The sequence below is a fragment of the Centroberyx affinis genome, unplaced genomic scaffold (genome assembly GCF_046629955.1).
Source record: "Centroberyx affinis isolate AG114_WGS23_722 - 3 ecotype Tasmania unplaced genomic scaffold, CSIRO-AGI_Caff_v1 ptg000295l_1, whole genome shotgun sequence".
Classification (NCBI taxonomy): domain Eukaryota; kingdom Metazoa; phylum Chordata; class Actinopteri; order Beryciformes; family Berycidae; genus Centroberyx; species Centroberyx affinis.
In genome coordinates this window covers 42,501-67,500 of record NW_027278973.1, presented here as the reverse complement: position 1 = coordinate 67,500, position 25,000 = coordinate 42,501, and the positions used below count along the sequence as shown (strand labels likewise).

The window sequence follows — 25,000 nt, the reverse complement described above, 5'->3', positions numbered from 1 at the left end:
TGTGTGTGTTTGTGTCGGTTTGTATGTGTGCCTGTGTGTGTGTGTGTGTGTGTGAGAGACATAAATATTCATCAGAGAGACAATATTTTCTTAAAAGGAATGTACAAGTCTGACGTACAACATCAATAAATCATTCACTGTGCGCGTGTGTGCCGTGCACACACACACACACACACACACACACACACACACACACACACACACACACACACACACACACACACACACACACACACACACACACACACGCACACACACACAGATTCACATTCACATACAAAAACACAGCTATGCATTCTAAAGCACTGATCCCTGTAATAGTCATATGGGTCGTTACTACGGTGATAAAATGGTCAATTACTTGCTCACCTGGGCTGTGAATGGACACTCTGTAGCATACACACTCTCTCTCTCTCTCTCTCTCTCTCTCTCTCTCTCTCTCTCTCTCTCTCTCTTTCTCTCTCTCTCTCACCCTTGCCCTCTCTCTCTTTTCCTTGTTCTCTCTCTCTCTCTCTCTCTCTCTCTCTCTCTCTCTCTCTCTCAAAAACAAAGAAATGCAACGTTGGTAGAAAATGCTGAGGACAAAGTGCAGGAAAACTAAATCACAGCACTCGCACTCCTTTCCCATGATGCCGCAGTACAGGATAGTCCCACAGTGTGTGTAAAAGAGCAGGACATGCTAACACGGACATTCTCCCTGGCTTCTATTTCAGCCCAAAGCGTCGTTCCACTAAATTACAGCTCCTTCTACGGTCTCAGTGAGCATGTAAAACAGCAGAAAATACATGGAACAAACGCTCTGCTAGACTCCACTTGGCTACACTTTAAATCCAAACCCCTCTATTAAAATTACATTAAAATTTACACAGAGTTACAGCATGTGTGTGTGTGTGTGTGTGTGTGTATTCAGTATGTAATCAATCATATGAAGAGCTAGGGTCAGACAGTTGTACACGGTTAGTGCATTAACACAGTACTTACTTCTATCGCTTATCAGGGTAGATAGAAAGAGAGCGGAGATAAAGGGAGAGGAAAGGAGAGATAGGTTAAGAGAGGGAGGAGGAGAGAGAGAGAGGGGTGCTGAGGTGTCGGGTAAAGTCCATGTCAACGTGACCAACGACCAGCTTCTTGAAATACTGAAGCCACATGGGGAAATTTGAACCTGAACCATGACCTGAAACAGGAGGGTGGGGTGGGACATCATGTAGGGAGCGACTGTTCAAAAGTAAAAATCAATTTTTCAAAGTGAATAAATCTCAGCCACCGGGACACAGCCATGGTGTCTTGTCACTTTGGAAGTTGTGAAGTTACAGGTTTCATATGATGGGAGAGGCAGATGAGGAGACTGTGGTATCACTGGTTGGCATTTTTATGTAAACCGACTGGTACGCCATGAAGTAACCACTAAAATAAAAAAAGAAAATTTCTGTGGTGTTTATTGTTAAATAGATGTACGTTCTGATATGGAGCATTAGCTAACAAGGTGAAAAAGTATTTTTTCCATTTCGCTGAGACTTTAATGGTAGACACTCTGGATCCAACACTATCTATTGTCCTGGAACCACTAAAATACCTTAGGAACATGAAAAGTGAATACACAATATCTTATAAGATCTACCACTTGAAAAGGATCCATTTGTCTAACTGTGTTATATGTTTTTATGTGTGGATAGATGATGGATAGATAAATAGATAGGCCTTATTTCTACTGTGTGTGTGTGTGTGTGGGGGGGGGGGGGGTGGACAGATGAATGGAGATATAAGTGTAGCTACAAATATATGTGTGGTTAGATGGATGGATAGATACATTTTTATTCCTACTGTGGATATTTGAATGGGTATATAGATGGATAACAGCAGATCTGCTTATTCTTGGTGTGTGTGTGTGTGTGTGTGTGTGTGTGTGTGTGTGTGTGTGTGTCCTTCCTTACTTCATCTCCAGCACCTCCTCCAGGTGCTTCCGCCGCTCGGCCCGCAGGGCGGTCAGGTGACCTTCTTTCTCGGCCAGTGAGAGCTGAGTTGATGACAGCTTGGCTTTCATCACCTCCAGTTCCTGTTTCACCTTCTCCATGGCAACCAGCAGCTCCTCCATCTGACACACACACACACACACACACACAAAGGGAGGGAGAAAAGAAACATAAATACATATTTTCATCATGACTTCTATCTTTCCCAACTTCCCTGCATCTCAATCTGACATTTTTTATCAGTCTCTTTTCTGCTCCCCCTCTTTCAGCTCTTTCTTTCCCTTTCACTTCACGCAGATACATACCGTATCTGTGTGTGTGTGTGTGTGTGTGTGTGCCTTTGCCTCTCTCCTTCTCTTTGTCTGTGCGTGTGTGTGGGTGTGACAGCTAGTGAGCTTTTGAAGTGTTTTTACTAATTTTCCCCTGTTTTCACGTGAGATGCTTCATTACAGAACATCAAAAGTCTCGTTCTCTTTCCCTCGTTTTCTTTTCTCTCTCTCCGTGTTGTTTCTCCCTCTTTCTCTCTCTCTCCCTGGCTGTATATCAGTGTGTCAGTTTAATGGGTGTGAAGTCAGAGTGCTGAGGTCACTGTGTGTTTCTCACGGCGCAAGAACGATGCGGCCTGCCACACACACACACACACACACACACACACACACACACACACACACACACACACACACACACTCATTTTCTCCTCTGATATCAGTTCCTCTCAATCCTACTGGTTCCCCCATCTCTGTCTCTTTTCCCTTCCATCTTTCTCTTTCCTTTCCAGTCTTACTCTCTATTTCTGAAGTAGGTGAAGAAAGTAAGTAAGAAAGAAAGAAAGAAAGAAAGAAAGAAAGAAAGAAAGAAAGGGATGAGGGTGATAAAAAGAGGCAAGAGAAAACCTGATAGAGAGTGAATAAGAGTGTGAGCGAGAGAGAGAAAGAGTCAGATAGTCTGAGAAACAATGTGCACACCATTATTTCCCCAGAAAAGATGGCATCAGCAGAAATGTAAAGAAAAAAACCTTTGAGATGAACTGAATCTGAAAGCAGCTCCTGTTCAGAGAGACGTGGAGATGAAGACAAAATAAAACTGCATTCTGAACGAGTGAAAACACTGATGAAGGGATATAAATGATGTGTCTGTATGAAGGAGGAAGGGGAAATGAGGGGGGGAAATGAGGGGGGGAAATGGCAAAAACAGCAACAACAGAAGATAAAGAAGGGAAAAAAGGAAGGAGAAAAGAAGTATAGGAAAAGAACAGGACAAGAAAAAACGTGAGGAAAGGACAAAGAGAGAAAGATCATGACTCTCTTTCTCTCCATCTGCCATTCCTGCAGTCAAATAAGGAGTCAGAGGGGGGGAGCAGGGTGCTTTCTCTCTCTTTCTCTCTCTCTCTCCCCCTCTCTCTCTGAAGGAAAAAACAGCATAGAGTGGAAGAGAGAGAGACGGAAAGAGAGCAGGGGAAAAGACAGACAGAAACAGAGAGCAAGAAAGAGTGAAAGAGAGAGAGACAGGTGTAGAAAGAGACAGACAGAGAAAGAAAGAGAAGGAAAGAAAAGGAGAGAGAGTAAGAGAGAGGTGGAGAGAGAGAGAGAGGTAGTGAGCCACATGATAGACCTGTCATGGAGTGCTGTATTATTTCTAAAGGCATGAGCAGCCAGTCAGCCATGCTCTCCCTACTACTAATGACATCCACACCAATGCTCACACATGCTTCACCTCCACATGTGCAGAAAGGAACTTTTCCTCTCAAATATTTAGTCTGGAGTTGGTGCATGTGCTGAAGTGTGACTTTTTGGACTTTCAAAATGAAACCAATGAGATGGAGGTGCTGAATTCAACATCATGAGTCTGCATCATTAACAACCAAATCATAAAGGCTGTTGTTTAAATTTGAAGAAACAAGTGAATACTAGCTTAGCCCTGCTTGTCAGCTGTGAGCATCTTGGCAAATAATAAAAATCAATAAAAATCTACTGCAAACATACACTTAGCAAGGCCTACTACGGTAATGTTAGATCCTCAAGAAAGGATTTAGTCTACTTACAATGAAGAAGTCCAACAACCAATAGCAAAACCTAAATCAAACAATCTTACATTACATTACATTATGTCATTTAGCAGACGCTTTTGTCCAAAGCGACTTACAATAAGTGAAAAGTACGTGCTGCGCCTATGAACGGCACTTCTAGAAGTGACAATTTAGGAAGAACACTTCATGTATCCTACATGGGATGGTCTCCCGGATGATTATTTCCGCATCCATCCAGTGTTTGTCCAAGAGATATTAATCAATGTGATTTCATGAGCAGCCAAAGTCCAAAACAGCAACGCCCAACGTGGGGCTCGAACCCACGACCCTGAGATTAAGAGTCTCATGCTCTACCGACTGAGCTAGCCAGGCTGACTTGTGTTATTTTATGTTATAAAATGACTCAGGAGCAGGAGTGAAGCAGGAGTGAAAGGCCCAGACCAGGGATTTCCTCCTGCTCCTCCTCCGCCATCATCATCATCTGTACAATTCTGATTGTGTATATAATGTGTGTATAATGTATGTAATGTGTAATAACTCATGTCAACTCCATATTTATCCCAGCATCTTTGCACTCTGCACCATTGCACTATTGTCTAGGGTTGTTTACATATATATATATATATATATATATATATATATATATACACACACACATACATATATACTTTTTTTTATATACATGCATAGTTGTACATAGTAGTTAAATGTTTAGGTTTACCTGTTCATCTTGTTGTCCTTGTTTTTAGCTGTATATTTATTCTGTGTAAGTATATTGAGAGCAACGAAAAACAAAATCCTTGTATGTGTACATACTTGGCCAATAAAGCTGTTACTGATTCTGATTCTCAGCTTATCAGGAAACCAGGGAACCTTAAATGAAGTAGTGTTCATGAAAAGAGGAAGAGTTTCCCTGATATTTTGTACATTCATTACATCTGAGCCAGTCATTACTGGTAGCAGTTCATTAACTAGTACGGGGGTAAAAGTGCAGAAGAAAAAGTAACTTTTCAGATGTTCAGATGATGTTCAAGATATTTATAATAGAATAGAAACTCTACATGATGACTGGTTACCTGCCAAAATGGCTGGTGGAGAAGACAAAACTAACAGCCACAGACACAGATTTACCAGTATGTGGCTGGTGGCTGGTGTTAACTTCCCACCCTGCTATGAACTGTAACAAAAAAGCAAATGACTGGAACAAAAGAAAGGTTGAATGATGACAAAATGAACGAATGAAGAAATGTAAAGCAGGTGAGTGAGGTGTGCGATGATTAGTTGTTACCTTGGACCACTTAAAGCCGGCCGTGGTGAACTCATGCATTGGAATGTGAGAGAGCTGCATGGGAACAGAGTGGAGAGAAAGAGGAGGGAGATGGAAAGAGAGAGGGAGGGAAGGGAAGAGTATGGAGAGAAACAAAGAGATGGTGGAGAGAAAAGGGGTGGGGGAGAGACAAGGAGGAGAGAGAAGTAGAAAGGAACATGAGAAGGAGGAAAGGGAGAAAATGGAGCAAAGACAGGGAAGGAAAAAGGAGGATAAGGATAGAAGAGGGGGAACAGCGGGAAGAGAGAAAGGAATGGGGAGAAGGAGAAAGAGAAGGAAAGAAAAGAAGGAGAGAGAAACAGAGGGAAGGAAATACGGGGGGAGGAGAATAGGGGGGAGAAAGGCAGAGAGAGGAGAAAATGATGAGTGAGGAGAAGAGATAGAAGGGAGAGAAAGATGAAAAAGACAGAGCAAAGAAAGGTGAGAAGGAGGAGTAGAGGGAGGCAGAGAAGTGATTAAAACAAGAAAAAGGAGCGGGGAAGGAAAAGAGGAGAACAAGGAGGTAGAAAGAGAAAAGTCATTATAGAAACAGAGTGCTTAACAGAGTGAACAGATACATAGCAACATGGAGTGAGGGAGAGAGAAAGGAGAGAGAAAGAGAGAAAGAGATATTACAGAAAAATGTTAAGCACATAGAAGAAAGCGAGATCAATGGAAAATGCTAAAGCCAACAGAGACAGAGACAGAGACAGAGAGAGAGAGAGCGAGAGAGAGAGAGAGAGAGAGAGCGTAAAATGCTATGCAGTCAGAAACACAGGCAGCGTTAACAATGCAGTTCAGATGTGGCTGGAAGTGGAGAGGAGAGGAGAGGAGAAGAGAGGAGAGGAGAGGAGAGGAGAGGAGAGGAGAGAGGGGGAGAGAAGAGGAGGAGAGAAAGGCCTTTAGTCGACTTGAGAGAGGAGGGATGGAGGGATGGAGGCAGGGGTGAGGAGAGATGAGGAGAGGAGAGAAACCCCTTCAGTCGTTAGTGTGTGTGTAGGTGTGGGTGTCAGAAAGAAAGAAAGAAAGAAAGAAAGACAGAAAGAAAGAAAAAAGACAGAAAGAAAGAAAGAAAGAAAGAAAGAAAGAAAGAAAGAAAGAAAGAGAGAAAGAAAGAAAGAAAGAAAGCAAGGGGCACTGAGTTCAAGAATGAAAATGGCCCGGTAGAGAAGAGAAGGTCTGCCTGTCTGTAGTTTGGTCTCTGGAGAGACAGATGGCGTGTGTCATGTTGGTGTTGACTCATGTCTCTGTCACACACACACACACACACACACACACACACACACACACGCACACGCACACACCTTTCTTCAGTGATCACACACACACACACACACACACATAGTGACTCATGTCTAGCAGACACGGTCTAGTATATTTTCATGTGGTCTTGGTCAAACGGTTTTGCTGGGCAAACGACAGTCCCTCACACACACACACACAAACACACACACACACACACAAAGGGGTGACTGGTGTCACTATATAGCTACAGACTCTTGATAGAAGACTGAAATAACCTAACTTTCTGTGTGTGTGTGTGTGTGTGTGTGGTTGTGTGTTTAATGTATAGCAGGGCGTGTGTGCATGTGCATGGTTTGGCTCTGTTTGAGTGTGTATGTGTTTGTGTGTGTGTGCCAATGCTATAATAAGCAACGTGTACCCCTTTGAACAAGAATAAGGCTGTCTTCAGTGTGTGTGTGTGTGTGTGCGTATGAGTGTGTGTCTCTCCTCTGTCATCATTTTATAAATCATTATGTGAAAGGGTAATTGCTGTGACGCAGTTGTAAAACGGGAACACAAAAATATTTATTTACAATTTATTCATGTATATAGAGACACGTTTCCAGCTAGAAACCCCAAAGTCCTGTCCTGGCTGCTGCTGAATGCAATGTTGTGCTGCGTCGGTGCACTGTTTGAATAGCAGTTAGCACTTCTTTCCTCTGAGTGTGTGTGTGTGTGTGTGTGTGTGTGTGTGTGTGTGTGTGTGTGCATGTGTGTGAGAGAGAGAGAGAGTTGGGATGCGTATGTGTGATGTGTGTGTGGGTCTGTGAGTAACACTTTCTTGTGTTTGTACGCACATATGTGTCTGTGTACCACTTTCCTGTGCGTGTGTGTGTGTGTGTGTGTGTGTGTGTGTGTGTGTGTGTGTGTATACGCATATGTCTGCATCACTATTGTGCGCTTGTGAGTAACACTGTCTTGTGTGAATGTGTATTAGTGTGTGTATGCATGTGCGTGTGTGTGTGTGTGTGTGAGTTTGAGTATGTCTGTATGTGAATTACACCGTCATGTGCGAGTGATTGTAAGTCATTCTGTGTGTATGAGTGTGTCTCTACGTATAATTTTGTGTGTGTGTGTGTGTGTGTGTGTGTGAGAGAGTGTGTGTGTGTTTCTGGTGAAAGGCTGAGTTAGTGTTGTTGATGTTGGGTGAGGGTTTGGCTGCCATCTCCACTCATTCAGCACACAGTGACGTTTCTGCCCTTCCTCCTCCACTGAAGCGTTTTAACATGTGAACGTTTTCCAGCAGCCAGTCACTGGGCTAAACGTGTCGCTTTCTGTCTAATTAAAGCTGCTGTGTGTGCAGCGTTTTGAAGCATCAACATATGATTGTCAAGTTAATGGTGATGCCTTGGTGTAATTACCATAAACAAACGAGACCATGGTTGAGTTGTTCAGAGCTGTTTCTATTAACTGAGTAGTTTGAGCCCTCTATGTACATAGAGCATTCATTAGTCGCTAATTGTTTTATTTATTGTTTGTTTTTCTATTTATGTGGTTTGTATAGCTCTTTTTAAATAGTCTCTTGCTATATGTTTCCGGTCTTGGGCATTCAGTTTGATATATTCATTACTTTTCAGCTTGTGAGTCTGAGCTCAGCAGGAAGATCAAGCGCCACCTCTTCGTCTCCACTGTTGAATCCGTCCTGCTGTATGGGGCAGAAACATGGACGCTCACCGCTGCCCAGGAGAAACCGCTGGATGGGTGTTACACCAGGATGCTCCGTACGGCCCAGGACGTCTCGTGGATGGAACACATGAACAATGTTGGCCTCTACGCTGGTCTACAGTGCCGCCGGTGACCACAAAGACACGTCAAAGGAGACTGAGGCTCGCCGGCCAAAGCGTGCGCCATCCTGACCTCATCGCTTCAAAACTTGTCCTCTGGGAACCCATGCAAGGTAAAGCCACACGTGGTGCTGGGAGGATAACATACGAGGACTTACGCCAGCGCTGATGAACTGCGCTCTGGCATGCTGGACCAGGATGTGTGGAGAGGTGTCATCTCAAGAGCCTGAGTTGCCCCAGGGGACTCGACAGCTTGTGTCAGTCATTGTTTTTTCTGATTACTGTGTTCACACCTCCTTAATTAGGAGAGGCCGTATCTGGCTGGTGTTTGAACCTCACCTGTCTATATAAAATGCCATTTCTGCTGTTTTGATTACGCTGATGATGGCTTCTAGCTGAAACGCGTTTTGTTTGTTTGATGCCAGTGGTATTGTTAGTGTTAGTGTTTCTCAAAATTACCAAATAATCCCTTCATCCCTCCCTTTCCTTCTCTCTCCCCTAGTCTGTTCCCCCTTCTTCTCTTTCCTTCTCTATATCTTTCTGTCTTCCCTCTCACCTTTCCTCCCTCCATTTTCTCCCTTTTCTTATTATAATAATAATAATAATAGTAAACCAATAAAGCAGGTTTTTTGTGAAATTCAAGCTGGTGACACAGACTGAAAATGCAGTTTACAGACCTGTAGAGGCTGCCAATCTTTTCAGTGATGGTCTCGTCTGTTTTTTGTAATAATACTAATGTGTGAAAAATAATGTGGTAATGGCTGACATAAAAATGCTACATGTAGCACCTTTGATGACAAGAAAGCAAGCAAATCCTTAAGTTTGTTTTGTAACCCTTGACTATGAGTATATTATTCTTCAGGGCTATGGCCTAGGAACCATCTGTCTGCCCCTGTCTGTCCATCTTGTTGTCTTTCTGTCACATGATCTGTCTGCTTGTCTATCTTTCTTGCTATTAAATCTGTCTGTCTACCTGCTGCTAATGGTGATCTAGGAACTCATTCTACTCACTGAAAGTCGCTCTGGATAAGAGCGTCAACTAAATGTCTCAAATACAAAATGTCTGCTTGTAAAATTCATATGTGTCTGTCCAGAAGTAGCCTGGTAAGTAAAGGCCAGAGACGACGGCCAACATTTAGAGGCAGTAATAACAATGGAGTCGGGCTGTTTTGCCAACAGCTACAGTGGGCGATGTTTTCTTAGGGCAGTTTTCATCCTTACGGCCGGCGCTGTTTTTTCCCAGTTGTCAAAACCCATCCAGGCTCTGAGGAACATTTCCCATCTCTACGGCCTCATTAAGTCACTGGTGCCCAGGGGAACAACACACACTCCCACTGGTCAACCTTCCCTCCCGACTCTCCCCCACTCTGTCTTCAGCTTTCCTACTGTCTCAATAAAGATAAAACAGATCACAAATTGGAGCGGTCGGCTCACTCTCCATTTAAGAAAAAGTTGTTTGTGCGTTGCTGGCTGAAACGAATAAAAGACAAGCTGTTCTTTAAATAGGGATGCATTTACCGCTCGTCCAAATGAGGAGTGACTGAGCAAACACACACACACACACACACACACACACAGAGCCACACCTGAATGAGCTCAGTTGGCACGGGGCGTGTGTGTTGCCGTTGCCACTAGCCACTTTTGGCATGGCAATGTTTAGTCATGTCAGAAAGACTTTTTATGTCGACCTAAAGATGTTTGTCTGTGCGTGTTTTCTTGTGCTTCTGTCCAAATGTCCTCACAAAGATAGAAAAATGAGGAAAAACTGCCAAAGTGAGGGCATTTGAGTCGTTATGAGAGAAAAAACTGATGGGGGTTGAGTTTAAGGTAAGGTTAAGGTTTGGGTTACACATTTACTGGGTAGGAGTAAGGGTACAGTGACAGTGTGTGTGTGTGTGTGTGTGTGTGTGTACCTGTCTCTCGGCCTGTGTGCGAGCCTGCTCCTCCTGGGCGAGCACCACCTCCCTCTCCGCTGTGATCTGAACGCTCTCCCTCAGCGCCTCCTCCAGCTCCTCTATACGCTCCTCCTTCAGACGGAGAGAGTCCTGCGGCACACACACACACACACACACACACACACACACACACACAAGGAAAGACAAAGTACAGCATGTTATTTCCATGTTAATTCCGACTGAACTATATACTTGCCGGAAAATCTATTGGCTCACTCTTATTTACAAAACCCTTGTTGATCTGACACACTCTTATCTGACAAATTTGTTGTGAATCACATCAGTTTGCTGTAGCTCCGGTCGGCCCGTCAAATCCTGCTAAATGTCCCCGGAGTTCAAACCTCCCTCGGCCGCGCCTCATTCCAGTTTACTGCTCCCAGTGATGGGAATGAGTTGCAAAAGACTCTGAAATTGGACAGTTTCATCTCTCTTTGCCTTCAAGGACTCTGACATTTACGGGCACACATGCAAATGTGTGTACACCAACTTCTCTACCAGTGCTGCAGTTTGTTTTTGCCACGTTTTAATTGCTTTTAGCGGCGGCCTGTTGTTGTGTCACTACAGTTTTTATTGAGGTTTCTGTTGCCCTGTGTTGTGTGTAGTAGTAGCAGTAGGTAGTGGTAGCAGTAGTAGGAGTAGTAGTAGTATTAGTAGTAGTAGGAGTGGTAGCAGGAGTAGTAGTAGCAGTAGTTATTACCTAGTAGTAGTATTATAGTATTATTTGTTTTATTTTCCCCAATACTCCATCAAGAGACACTTTGCCTCTTGACAATCTGTCATTTTAAATAAGAATTTGCTCTTAACTGACTTGCCTGGTTAAATAAAAGTTGACTACAAATTAATAAAAAAAAACTTGACAGTATACAGAGACGGAGCGGGAGAGGATGACATGTGACAGTGGTCATGAACAAACCTCCAGAACATCTCCCACACATGTGCTGCAAATCTGAATCCTGTTCCAGAACCAAAATGAGTTGCTGTCTAACTATGCAGACTGAGCTGGGACTGGTTTAGTGCGCTGTCATTGGATTAACACTTATTATTGCATTGAATTGAATATACGGTACGAATTAAAGTCACATTCCATTCACAGTGTCGAGCGTTCGTTAAACTATGCAGAATAATGGGAATGGTTTAACACACACACACACACACACACACACTTATATACACACACACACACACCAGTGATGGTTGTAACCACTGCGGTCTCATAAGTCTGAGTGACTCACATAGCTATCAGCTCATCTCCTAACCACACACACACACACAGCTGACAACTTCCCAACTCCCTAAACCAAAAATCAATCATAGCTAGAGTGAACGCACACACACACACACACACACACACACACAAAACCATTTTCATCTGCCTCTAATCAGAGGAGGCCAGTGAGGTTAACGATTACTGGAAGAGGAGGAGGAGGAAGAGGAGAAGAAGGGGGAGGAGGGACGAGGTAAAAAAAAAAAAAAAAAAAAGGAAAGAGGAAGTCAGGAAAAGTTATGGAAGGGAAGAGGGGAGGTCAGGGGTGAAAAGGGTGAAAAGAAGGTGGTGCCGGAGGGGCGAAGGAAGACCTACAATCTGAAGAAATATGAAGAGTGTGAAGGGAACCTTGCAATAGTCGCCCCACATAAATACAGAGAGAGAGAGAGAGAAACCAATGACTGATCGTCCCGTGGTCACTTGACACCCCAGCAGGCAATTAGAAGATGCTCTCACACCACAGGAAGCGTTTTAAAACCCACAGCATTCATTTCATAGTTCTGTGTGTGTGTGTGTGTGTGTGTGCATGTGTGTGTCCTCCTTCTCCTCTCCTTTCACTCTCCTCTCCCTCCATCTTTTCTCTCCTCCTCCTCTTCCCCATCTGCCCTTCCTGTCAATCAAGTTTTCCTTCCCAGTTTCCCCCTCTGACACACTCCCTGAGTGAGTGAGCACTGCACCGTGTGTGTGTGTATGTGTGTGTGTGTGTGTGTGTGTGTGTTTGACATTGCCTCAGGCTGCTCCCTGTCATAGTTGTCACGTTACGGTGAAGCATTGTTGTGATAGCAGACGATATTCAAGGTAGGACAGGCAGGGAAAGACAGAGAGAGAGCGAGAGAGAGGAAGAAACTTTTCCCATCTCACTTTTTCGATTGTCACCCTCTTGCTTCACCCCCTCCACCCCCACCCCTTGTTTAACTCCATGCTTCCTCTCCTGCTTCCTCGCTCATCTTCCTCCCTCCCTCCATACCTTTATCTGCTGGGAGCTTTCGTTCAGGTTGTCCTCTCTCTTCTTGGCCTCCTCCATCAGCTGGGCGTTCCTGCTCTTCTCCAGCTGCTCCTTGTGTTTCAGGTTGGCCACCTTCTTCGACTGGTCCTTCATCTGCCTGCACACACACACACACACACAGTCAAAGTCAATGCATAACCCACATACTGTATCTCTCTATGCTTCATGGAAACACTCATCACTGGGGATATGGGCAGTGTTGTATTGTGCTAAGTGTTAAACCATTGAAAATCCCACTTCCCACGTTTCCTTGTTTGTGAAAGACAGATGTAACAGAGTAAAAAAAAAACATCAATTATGTTGCTGTGATTTCAATACAGAGCTAAATATTTTTTTATTTGCACAACAATGAGCATGTTTCCAGCATTGAAATAAAGATCTGACTTATCCGAAACTTTAAAGAAATGTCTCACAACAAAACAAAAAAGTAACTAAAATCACCTTAAAATCTCACCAACTCCCATGCCCAAACCATCCACACACAAAGAAAGAAAGAAAGACAGAAAGAAAGAAAGAAAGAAGACTAATAATGGAATGCCCTATTCTGCCGTAATGATGATACTGCAACATATTGTGATTATCTATTCTGTATGAGTGCAATAAAATGCAGATATAAAAGCCCTTAGGGACGATATAATATAGAGATCAGTTAATGAATTGAATAAAAAGCTATGAATCAATGACTAGATGACATGTACGATTTTTTCCACAAAGGGAAGAATAAGAGTCTTTTCACAGAGGGATTACTGGGTGTCGGGAAGCAGAGCCTAAGTCATTCATCTGGGGAATATGAGAGAGAGAGGGACAGGGAGGGGGAGAGAGAGAAAGAGAGAGAGAGAGTGAGAGAGAGAGACATTCCTCATGGGAGCAGTAGGGTTGGGAGATGGAGAAAGGGTTTAATCCCTGTTTAAGATGTCTGGAAGCCATTGTGGCTCTGTCACAGACCTATCGGCTATCACAGCAGCTTGACTTGATCAGGACGATCACTCACTAAATCTCTCTCTCTCTCTCTCTCTCTCTCTCTCTCACACACACACACACACACACACACACACACACAGATGTAGTCCAACGAAAGTTAACGCCAGGAAAGGTTTAACGACTTCTACTGAATCATGAGGCAGATGACAGATAAGGCACACAGATATACATGGAAACGCATGAATGTGCACGCACACACACTCACACACACACACACACACACACACACACACACACACACCTGCGCGTGCATACATACAGACAGACACATATAACAAAGACACTTGTGAGACAAAACTAAACTGGTGACTAAGACATGAGAAACGGCGCAAACTTAATGGAAGTCATTCCTCTGTGTCTGTTTGTGTGTGATGTATGACTGTACTGGCTGTGTGTCGATACAAGTGTGCTTTTGTGCGTGTGTATGTCTGTCTGTACTGTACTGTACAAATGTTTATGTGTGTGTGTGTTCCTGTTATCATAACCTTTTACAGGCTGATAGATACAGATTTTCTTCACTCCATTCCTACAGCTGCCAGTAAAAAGCTGAACTCCAGTTTTGGGAATCCACGGTGAACTTTGTCTCACACCAGCGACAAACATCGACAAACATCTTGGCAAATCAGTTCATGAGGCGTTTACTGGTGTTTCTGTTTCCTGAGGTGTATACAGCCTTGAATCTGGGGCATGACCTTTGACCTTTGTCCACGCGGCATAAGGTTCTGAGCTTATTCATAACCTTATTCTGTCTCATGGTACTGTGTGCTGATCCACTGCTAGACTCTCACCTTTGACTTCAATCTACTGCACTTCCCGCTGCCTGAATTCAAAGGGAAAAAATGCCTTTTCGTAAATACTGTTTGTAGAGTGATATCTACAGTCTCAATATTCAATGACAACCCCCCTCTCTCACATCTTTCCCGTCTCTCTACACTGGATACTATCTACTAAAACAACCTAAACTAAAAATAATAAGAATAATCCATCAACTGGCATTTACATTAGTATCACTGTCAGTAAGTTGAGAAATTATATTGGCAGAGGATGGTTAAATAAAATCTTTCATGTGTTTTCTAAAGGTCCGGCGGGCCTAATTCCAAACCTTCCAGAGGAACTAGGTAAGCTGGAAGAGAAATTGAAATGGGACGAGGCCAAAACTGCTGGCACCTGGTCATTCTAACCTTAGAAATGAGTGTTTCAGTTGTGTGTGTGTGTGTGTGTGTGTGTGTCACATTTCTCGGCATTTGCAATGAAGAGTATGTGCATGTTGTAAGCTGTTTGTGTCCATGTGTGTATGTGCAGTAGGTATGTACGTAGGGGTGTGTGTGTGTGTGTGTGTGCGTACATATATGTGCGTGTGCATCTGTGTGTGAATACCGCCATATAGCTTTATTTACGTCCTACGCTGGGTTGAAATGGTACACAAGAAAGTAGATGAAGCCAGCTGGGAGTCAGATTCATTGCGGTGGTTTTCCGTTTTCTTTGTTCAGCGCTGAGTTCACTTTTTACCCTGAAGCTGGGATAAAGTTATATGAGTATTTGGGATCTATTCTGCTCTGTACGCCCTGTGTGTGTGTGTGTGTAACAGGTCATAAATAGGCAGGAATGTTCCTATTGGAGGATTTCCAGGAAGCTCCAACCATCTGCTTAGCTCTCTGAGGTTTCCCCCCTTCATGCTACATTTACTGTACGTATGTGAATGTGTGTGTGTGTGTGCGCGTGTGTGTGGATTAGATCCTTAGCTAGTAATGTTTCCTATTGACTTAACACTCAATTCCTACTCATACTCGCTCTCCACACTCTTTCCTCTCTCTCCCGCCGTCCCTCTGTCTCCCCCCCCCCTCTCTGTTGTCCTAACACTGATGCTAAACAGTGTCTCATCTGTGCTCAAACATCACTTATCTGCCTGTATCATTATGTTGCATGATCATCATTTGCATCGGTAACTATCACGCATTTGCATCAGAGCATTATAGAGTTCCTCCTCTCTCCTGTCCTTGGAATTTTCTAGCGCTCCAAAACTAACACTGCTCTTTCCTCAAACAGCTTATTTGCCTGTGTTAATTTTTTTTTCATTTTGCATTATAATTATTTGCATGAAAAGCAATCATTTATTTGCATCGGACCAACGACTGTACCTCTCTTCCCGTCTCTCCTTTTAGTCTCTGTGGAACCTTCTCCCTCTCCAAATGAAACATTGGTCTTTCCTTTGGATAGAATATTTTCATCAGACCATGGACCATTTCTCCTCTCCTTTGCCCTCCCCAGTTCCTTCCTCTCCCACTCTCTCTCTTTTCACTTCCACTCATCTGCTCTGCTTTCCTTTCCCTCCCACTCCTAACCTCCTCTGCTCCCCTCTTCTCTATTATCTCTCCAAAGGTAACTGGTTTTTCATTTTGGATAAGGTCCCAGCATCGAACCACGGACCATAGACTTCTGCAACAGCAGTCAAACATTCAGTCACAAACATTTTTCAGATTTAGTGCACTGCATTTTCTCAATAACAATGTATAATTTGCACAAAGGTCTCATGTGTTTGGGGTGGCAGGGTGGTGAAGCGAGTCGGGTTCAAGCCCTGATGATGGCAAGCACCTGTCCTGCTGAAATATCCTTTTAGCAACTGGTAATGTAATAACTGCTGGGAAATGTAATAACCTCACAATGTAATAAAATGTCTCTATAAATGGGTCAAACATGTAATAAAACCTGTCAATGTAATAACAAATTGCTGGATAATCAAAAAGTATCACATTAATTACATTAACCTGACATTATGACTGAGTGTTGTGTTTATTTTAACTTATGATGTAACAATAACTTTGACTGTAATGTGACAACTTGAGTTAGTCAATTATTCTTATTATGAATTATTACATTATTACTCATTATCATCAGTTGAAAATATGTTACACCCCTTATGAAGTAATAAGTGCCATTAATGAACGAATAATAATAATAATAATAATAATAATAATAATAATATAAGTAATAAGTACTACACTGTATTACACTGTGTGTATTACACAGGTTTTTATTACATTTTCAACCCATTTAGAAGAACATTTTATTACATTTTTACAATTATTACATTATCTGGCATTTCTAACATTAGGCAATCCCTCCTTGAGCAAGACACTGGATCTCTACCAGTTCCAGGAGTCCTGACCTTTGACCTCCCTGTGGGGAAGGCAAGAGAAAGGATAATTTCCCTACGGGGATCAATAAAGTATCACATTATTATTATTATTACATTATTGTGATGTTGTGATTTGGGTTCAAATTCCAACCCTGACCTCCCGTACAGCATGCGGCAGGTCATCCCACTCCCCTCTGTCTCATGTTTCCTCTCTACTGTGTCCTGACTATTAAAGCAGAAATGCCATAAATATAGTCTTAAACCATCTGCAGCTGTGATTTGAAACATGTTTAATTAAACACTAAAACACTTTCATTAAACTCAGTACTTTTAAGTGCATAAGTTGCCTAGTCAACTCCATGTCTCTCCTCGGCAGAGGCACAGCGCCGTTTGAAGCCATTTTAATATGTAAAATACTTCCTTTGCTCTCCCACTGAAATCACTTTCAACAACTGCTGCAGACCGCTGAAGGAGCGTTCACTACTGAGATCCAAAGGAGATTCCAAAGGAGACTGCGGTGTAAACACGACATACACACGACATACACACGAATGTGATGTGAAAACACGTCTACAAACACACACGTACCCACAGACACACACACACGCACATACAGTAGATGTACAGACGTACGAACGTGCACATATACACAGACAGTGCTGACAGTGCGAGGCACACACATACACACGATATGAAAGCAATGGAAGCACACGTACGCACACACACACACACACACACACACACACACACACACACACACACACACACAGTGCTGAACAGGGAGCGGTTACCAGGGAATAGATTTCAGCGGTACTGAACTGTTCCAAACACAACCTGCTCTGTATTAGATCAACTCTATCCGGGTAGGACCACACACACACAAATGCACATCCAACACACATTTATGCGCACACACACACACACACACACACACACACACACATACACATTAGCCGCGCATACAAATGTGTGTAAATACATACATAAAAACAAACGCCCATTTTCCAAAATTCACACACACTTTATCACACAGATTAAAATATGTATGCACACACACACACACTCATGCATGACACACACAGCGGCACATACTGTAAACATATATTACGTGCTAACATAAACACACACTAACATACTTGTTGAAAGCACTTTGAACTTCATAAATTTCACAAAACCTCAAAAACGACCTCACATACTGAACACACACACACACACACACACACACACACAGTACACAAACGCACATACACAGAATAGCCTTCTTTAAACGGTAAACTTAAAAAAAAATACTGAACACTGCTGACAGGCTAAATGAATGCGAGCGCATACACACACACACACACACACACACACACACAAACACACAGAATCCCATAAACTTCAGTGAACCTCAAACTCTAAAACATAAAAACTTTTTAACATTCCTCATTAGCATGCTGCTGATATTCAGGGGCCCACATTAAGATAATATTAATATTACATTTGGAGTCCTGTATAAATATTTGATCAGTAATGCTCGGGGGCCTCGTGTGTGTTTACTGCACACAGTTCACCAAAAATTAACATCAAGGATTTCCTTTTAACAATTCAGAATTCAGTATTTCCTTTGAAAATAAGGCGACTATTGGTTTAGTTTATTTATCTGCACATATGAACCACAGAGAAAAGGGGAAAATATTACAAATTGTGCAGGTGAGAATCAAAGACGGGGCTTAAAAACAGCTCACCTCAAAAGAAAGGAAGAAACAAGAAAAAAAGAATAATATAGGACATAATAGCATATTGCTGTTTGGGAACCCTACAAGGAGTGAATATTTGAACAAAGAAAAGAATGCTTATTGTCTCTTTGAGGGCAATGCATTTTTGAAATTATACACTGGGGTTTTAAAAGGTTTCAAAGACCCAAGGGTCAAGAAACTCATGCAGCACATCCACTAAAAGACTGCACATTTTCAATTTGAGTAAGAAAAAGCCCCTGAGCAAGAGCAGCTAAGCCCCATGTATGTGTGTGCAAAGTGCTGCTGCATGGCTACTGGAAACTAGCAGATATGAGTGAAAAACACTGCGATATAACCCAATGGACAGTTACTTCCAATGGAATGTGTTTTTTGTTGCATCTGTCCTTATGAAAATGAATCATACATACATAACCCGACTTCTGACCTAAGTGTTTTGATAATAGTAATAGTAGAAGCGCTGGGACAGTGAGCTGAAGTTGGTCTTGGCGGTGTTATTGTTTAACATGGAGAAAAATAAAGACCCAGAATTAAAAGATGACAGCCTGTTCTTTTGCCTCATATTCATCTTTTGATCTGAAAGCTGGATTATATTGTAGATGAGTCAACAGTACAAGAAGTCTAATTTTAGCTCACTGTCTCAGTACTCAGTACTAATCTCAATGCTATTTGACTGTATGTATAAAATACTGTACATCACTGCTGTGAAACAAAATTCATTAAACGTATTAATTCTGTGAAATAGAAGACGATAAATACCCACTTACTGTACTACTATTACTGTACTTCTAAGATATGAAAACATATTTTGCAATTGCTGAGAAACTGTTGGAAATTCTATTGTAGATTTGTGCATTTACTGTAAGCCTCAGATACAAAATTGTAAAAGAAAGACAAAAGTGTTTTGTTTCTTTTGACTTGAGTCTCAAAAACCTTTGTGTGCAGTTAGGTGCTCTAATTAGATAATTCTCAATAGTCATCACCACTGTAGTGTTGTCATCTATTAGCTGGCAAATTCCTTCTTCTTGTATGTGCGTGTGTGTGTGTGTGTGCATTTGTGCCTGCCTCTTGTCACCCATTAGCTGACAAATCCCTGCACCACCTCATGCTCAGGACCTCAAAGGGATCACACACACATACACACACATACACACACATACACACACACACAAAAACAATGTGATTCCTTTTTAAGCCACAGAACCCTTGATGTCAGACATTTGGCAGTGGATGAGGAGTTCCTTAGCTCAAGATCAAAACAACCCAAAAAAAGACAAGAAGGGAAAAACACAAAACAAAAAAGGAGAGAAGAAAAAAAAAAGTCTCCTTCTGTCGTCTGCCAGCCAGCGAGGCAATGCGAACTTTTTTTTTTTTTCTTCCTCTAGAGTCGAATCACAACACCAAAACAACAGCAATGAAAAAGCTGACATGATGGCAGCGGGGAGAAGTTGCTCTAGAAGTAGCGAAGAACAAGAAGGATAAAGAGAATCGGTGATGCTGGCAGTGTGGAGACCTTTACACTATAGCAGCATGTACAACACATCAGGACCACCTGATTTCTGCAGGGAACAGAAGGACGTGCTTATTACTAGGTGTACCACTAGGTGTAGGTACTAGTGTTGTCACGGTAACCGAAATTCCAATACTACTTCGATACTTCTGTTACAAAAGACTGAATCTAACACTGACTTTCATAAACGTTCAGTGCTTTCACCGAATGTGTTTCACATTTCAGTGGATTGAACTGAAGTGGACTGCAGCAGTCAGCGCAAAATTCTGCGGAGTCAAACCACTGAAACCATGGCAACAGCGTCAAACAGTCTTGAACCAAACCCCAGTCGATCTAAAATGGCTGACAAAACTGTGCAAAAGTTGGTACAAAGCTGTCCAAGTCAAGTTTTGCATGATGGTTTTTCTTGTTTGTTTGTCTTTGTATTGTGGTAGCATTGAATTTTAAGATATTAAACTTAGTATTGGTACTGAAGTCAGAATTGTGGTACCGTGACAACGCTAGTAGGGAGTGATAATGCAGAGAGGAAGAAAGAAACGACAGTGTTTCTCCTTCAAAGAGGCAGCGATGTGACAGAGACGGAGAGGGAGAGAGGGTAAAGTCAAGGTGTCTCCTTCAAAGACAGACAGACACGATGAGAATGATTAAAAACACAGTTATGACAGAGCGAGGGAGACAGTGATGAGAGAGTTTCTTGATACAAGGACAAGGAGTAGATGACAATGAAGAAGAAGAGGAGGATGAGAGAGAGAGAGAGAGAGAGAGGAGAAGTGAGTGATGGGGAAGGAGAGGCAGAAGAAGAGGCATGCGGTACTAACCTTGAGGCAAGACTGGGGAGAATAGGAGACAGCGTTGCATTGTAAAGATAAAAGAAAAGAGAGAGAGAGACAGAAGGAGAAGGAAAGGTGAGAGAGGAGACAGGAGTGAGCGCTAGGTTAGCAAGCTTGATCACACTTCAAAGAGTTTCAACTGTAAAGAGCTGACAGACAGGTAGACAGAGGAACAGACAGAGAGAGACAGACAGATAGAGAGAGAGAGAGAGAGAGAGAGAGGCAGACAGGCATAACCAACCAAAGAGATACTGCAGGCAGACAGATACACAAGCAGGCAGACAGACAAATAGGGAGACAGGCATCATCAAGCAAACAGACAGGCAGGCGGGCAGGCAGGCAGTCATAAGCACACAGACAGGCACATAGAGAGACAGACAGGTTTTATACAGATAGTATGACAGTACAGTGAGGTTCACAAGAGGCCGTTTCACCTCACATGACCGCAGTAAACATTTGAGGGCAGACACACACACAATTGATTGCACCCACAACCCATAGCAAGTGAGCAATTAGCCAATCAAAGCACGAGCTGAGAGGGTGTTTAACATTCGCTATGCATTACTTCTTCACGGTTTGGCTATCGCAGACTCCTTATATCGCTTCCCACTGGGGCTACTTAAAATGTAAGCACTCGTGGAATTGTAGAAAAGACTCCACAAAACGGCATATGGGATGTTATCATTAGGGGCTGAATTTTGAAGGAAATCCGCTTCCTAAATTGGTCGAGTTGAAAGGGAATAGAAACCGACCCTCTTCCGCACAATCGCTCCTCGTACATTTAGCCAAATTGTGCGCTGGTCTGGCAACGCTGGAACTCCAGGGTGAGCTTATGCCTGGGAACCCGAGCTAATGACAGCATGCCAGAGACAAATTGTCCATTACAGAACAATATAACACGCAATAAACTTCTCTAATTTCCCATTACTCAGGTTTATACTCCACATTTCTCCAAACCCTCTTCCCCTCTCTCGCAGTTTCTCTCTCTTCGGTCTCTGTTTCATCCCCCTTCCTCCTCTCTCTGTTCCTCTCTTTCCAGCCCTCCTTCCTTCCTTTCTCTGTTTTCTTTTTTTCCGTTTCTCTCTCTTACCACCTCTCTGCCCTCTCTGTTTCTTTCTTGCTCTCTCTCTGTCTCCACCCCCTGTTATTTCTTTTCTCTCTCACTCTCTTTCTCTGTTTGTCTCTTGCCCTCTCTAACCCCTCCTTTACTTCTCTTTCCCTCTCTCTCTCTCTCACTCTTTTTCTCCCTCTCTCTTTTCCAGTCTTCCATCCAAATCCTTTATTTTGGCCATCAGGGCAGATTTTCAGCTCCATTTCCCCTCAGTGTGAAGTCACTCAGTCTGCTCCAATTACCGTCCTAGTTACTGAAATAAATAACCTGGTACCATTACAGCTGCATTTACACTGGAGGAGAGAAAAAGAAGGTTGAATTTTAACCTTATTTAACCCACATCTGATCTTTTCATTTCAACTGTTTCCACTGCTCAGTCTTAGCCCAGGGTTAGCCTTAGTGCTAAGCTAAGAGTCAGCCCCAGGCTAATTTATACTTTTTTGACACTGTACCAGTCGGCCCGGGGCTAAGTTTTACAATCCACAGCAGGGCTAGGTAGCTCTGGGACAAAGTTAGAATTAGTGCTTTATAAGGCCAAAATGGCCTTATTACTAACTATTACAGTCTTAAACAGGGAATTTATATCCTTTATTAATCCAGGGAAGGTTTGCTAAGCAGCCATGCTCTATTTCAAAACCACCTGCCTTTTCATGAACCGTGTTAATTCTTCAGTTTATTAGAAATAGCACTCAAGCCTTTTCATTGTACCAGGCAGACCAGGGCTAGGTTATAAACTTTTATTGTTAACCATGTGGCTCACTGCGTTGCATGTTGCTGGAGTACTGCCAATTTGCATTGCTCAAAAACCTCAAAAGCCTAGTGTATCACCCCCCAGCTACTACAGACATAAACAGAGATAATTCCCCTCATCATAAATTTATCATAAATAAATCATAAAACAGCTAAATGACCCACTGTATGTGATGACTAAAGAGTATCTTATATCTATACATCCTCTATACCCATATATAACCATTATTTTACAGTAATTAATGTGTGTATGCATGTGTGCAAATGGAAAATTAAATTCGGTCATAAAAAAATCAAGTTATAAGACATTATTTTGAAACTATTCTATTACCCCTAAATTTATACCTGTCTAACTTTCTAATAGCAGCCCACAACGTTCAGATATTAAATATCAGTTGAAGAGAAGCTTTTGTTTTATTGTAATCCACTGGAAGAATTAAACGTCTTTCAAACCCATATGCTGTAAGAACTTAAAAAAGAAAAAACATCACCACATGCACGCCCATCTGTAATTTTAAATGGTTATAAAGTTACATTACAACGTTATCCGCAAACCTAGTACCGCTGTAAATCTGCCTCTGTGGCTACTGGCAGACTAAATGCACACACACACACATATACACACACAGTTAAAGCCCACCAGTTTGAAGTCAGCAGGTGTTGAATTATTAATAGTCTAGTATTTCTACTGGCCAGACGGAGACACAGAGAGGAAATACTCTATCTCCCTAAAATCATTAACAACCATTAGCCTTACAGTCAACTGCTAAACACACAGACGCACAGAGAGAGAGAGAGAGAGAGAGAGATAGGAGAGTAGTGAGAAGAGACTAAGAGTGGGAGTGAGAGTGTCTGAAGAAGAAAGTGGAAGAGAAGATGAAAGAGCTAAAAAGAGAAAGAGAGAGAGAAAGAGAGAGGGAGAGAAAGAGAGAGGACAGACTGACAGTGTATGATAGTTCAGACATCAAAGGACTGGAGAAGCAGACAGACAGACAGACAGACAGACAGACAGACAGACAGACAGACAGACAGACAGACAGACAGACAGACAAACAGACAGACAGACTGGTTCAACCACAGACAGCTATGACCCATGCAGAGTGAGTCTGTCAAACCCTGACCAGGAAGACAGACTGAAATCTTAGTCTCACCATAGGAAAACATTCTCATTTAACCAGGCTACTTGACTAAGAACACATTATTTGCAGCAATGTGTCCCAATACAACAACAACTTTGTACTACAAATTAAGTTATTATGTTATTATTCTACTGTTGGCTGTGAGAAAAAGCCTTGTAACCCCTTACGGGTTGTGATCCACAGTTAAAGGAATGCCGATCCTGGGACTGAAACCCACTATAAGCTTCTCTTCCTGAGTTTCCACAACTCTAAGGCCCTCTCAACAGAGACAGACAGACATGTGAGCAGACAGACAGGCAGAACAAGAGACAGATAGAATAACAGACAGACATTTAGGAAGACAGGTAGACAGAGAGGCAGGCAGGCAGGCATACAACATGCAGAAAGACAGAGGCAGGCAGACAGGTAATCAGATATAGACAGAAAGAGAGAGAGACAGGAAGAATAAGACTAACTAGATAGATAGAGATACATAGGTAGACAGAGACAGACAGGTAGATATAAGGATAGACAGACAGGTAGACAGGTAGATAGAAACAGACAGACAGAAATCATTCCTATCATCTTAAAGAAAAAAAAAAACAGAGTAGAGTTGACTGTCCAGTCTCCTAGTGAAAGAAAAAGAGTGTGTTAAACTCTAGAAGTCAAGCATCCTTGGCTGAAAGTAAAACAAAAGTGCAGCGTGAAAACTTCTCCAGCAGAGCCACATGATGAAAGAGTTGCATCACTGACATGAACAGAGGCTCAAAGAGTTTCAGACTGTACAGCGGAGACTCTGGTACCAGATCCTGTCCTCTCTACCCGCCTCATTTAGCAACATTTGGGATCAGTTTTGCCTATCACACTTCAGCGAAACAGACAATAAAGACCTACTGCCTATACAAAGAAGTAGAAATGTATTTATTTTTTAGCTGGTGTTCCCAACCCAGTCATGTTGTTTCAATCCAAGACGGCACCAGTCTGAATACGGTGTATTGGAGAGGCTTGGTATATATGGAGCAATGCTGCAACTCTCATTCTAATGGCTCTGATGGTGACTATTAGTGAGCATACCCAGCTCAGTCCCATGTGGAAAAGCCTTGCAAACGTGGGAAACTTCTTACAATAAAGGCATTCTTCTATTCTTGTTTTTTTTCTTTTTACATGACACATTACATGAAAATAAATAAGGAATTGTACTTTGCCTGTACCGAATACTCAGGGAATGCCTTA

At 42.5% G+C, this 25,000-nt stretch overlaps 1 protein-coding gene and 1 non-coding gene across 2 annotated transcripts in view; both read right to left on the bottom strand.

Annotated features, from left to right (window-relative positions):
- LOC139640827 (ELKS/Rab6-interacting/CAST family member 1-like) overlaps positions 1 to 25,000 on the bottom strand; it is a 102,111-nt gene that overhangs the window by 36,304 nt on the left and 40,807 nt on the right. Inside the window, exons 14-16 of the mRNA XM_071515005.1 lie at positions 20,777 to 20,788; positions 12,557 to 12,692; positions 1,932 to 2,092 (exon numbers count right to left, since the gene is read on the bottom strand). Of these exons, the coding sequence (XP_071371106.1) occupies positions 1,932 to 2,092; positions 12,557 to 12,692; positions 20,777 to 20,788 (309 nt within the window). The remainder of the gene's footprint in view (positions 1 to 1,931; positions 2,093 to 12,556; positions 12,693 to 20,776; positions 20,789 to 25,000) is intronic.
- Positions 4,296 to 4,368, bottom strand: trnak-cuu (transfer RNA lysine (anticodon CUU)). Its single transcript has one exon. It is a non-coding gene; the product is annotated as a tRNA-Lys (tRNA).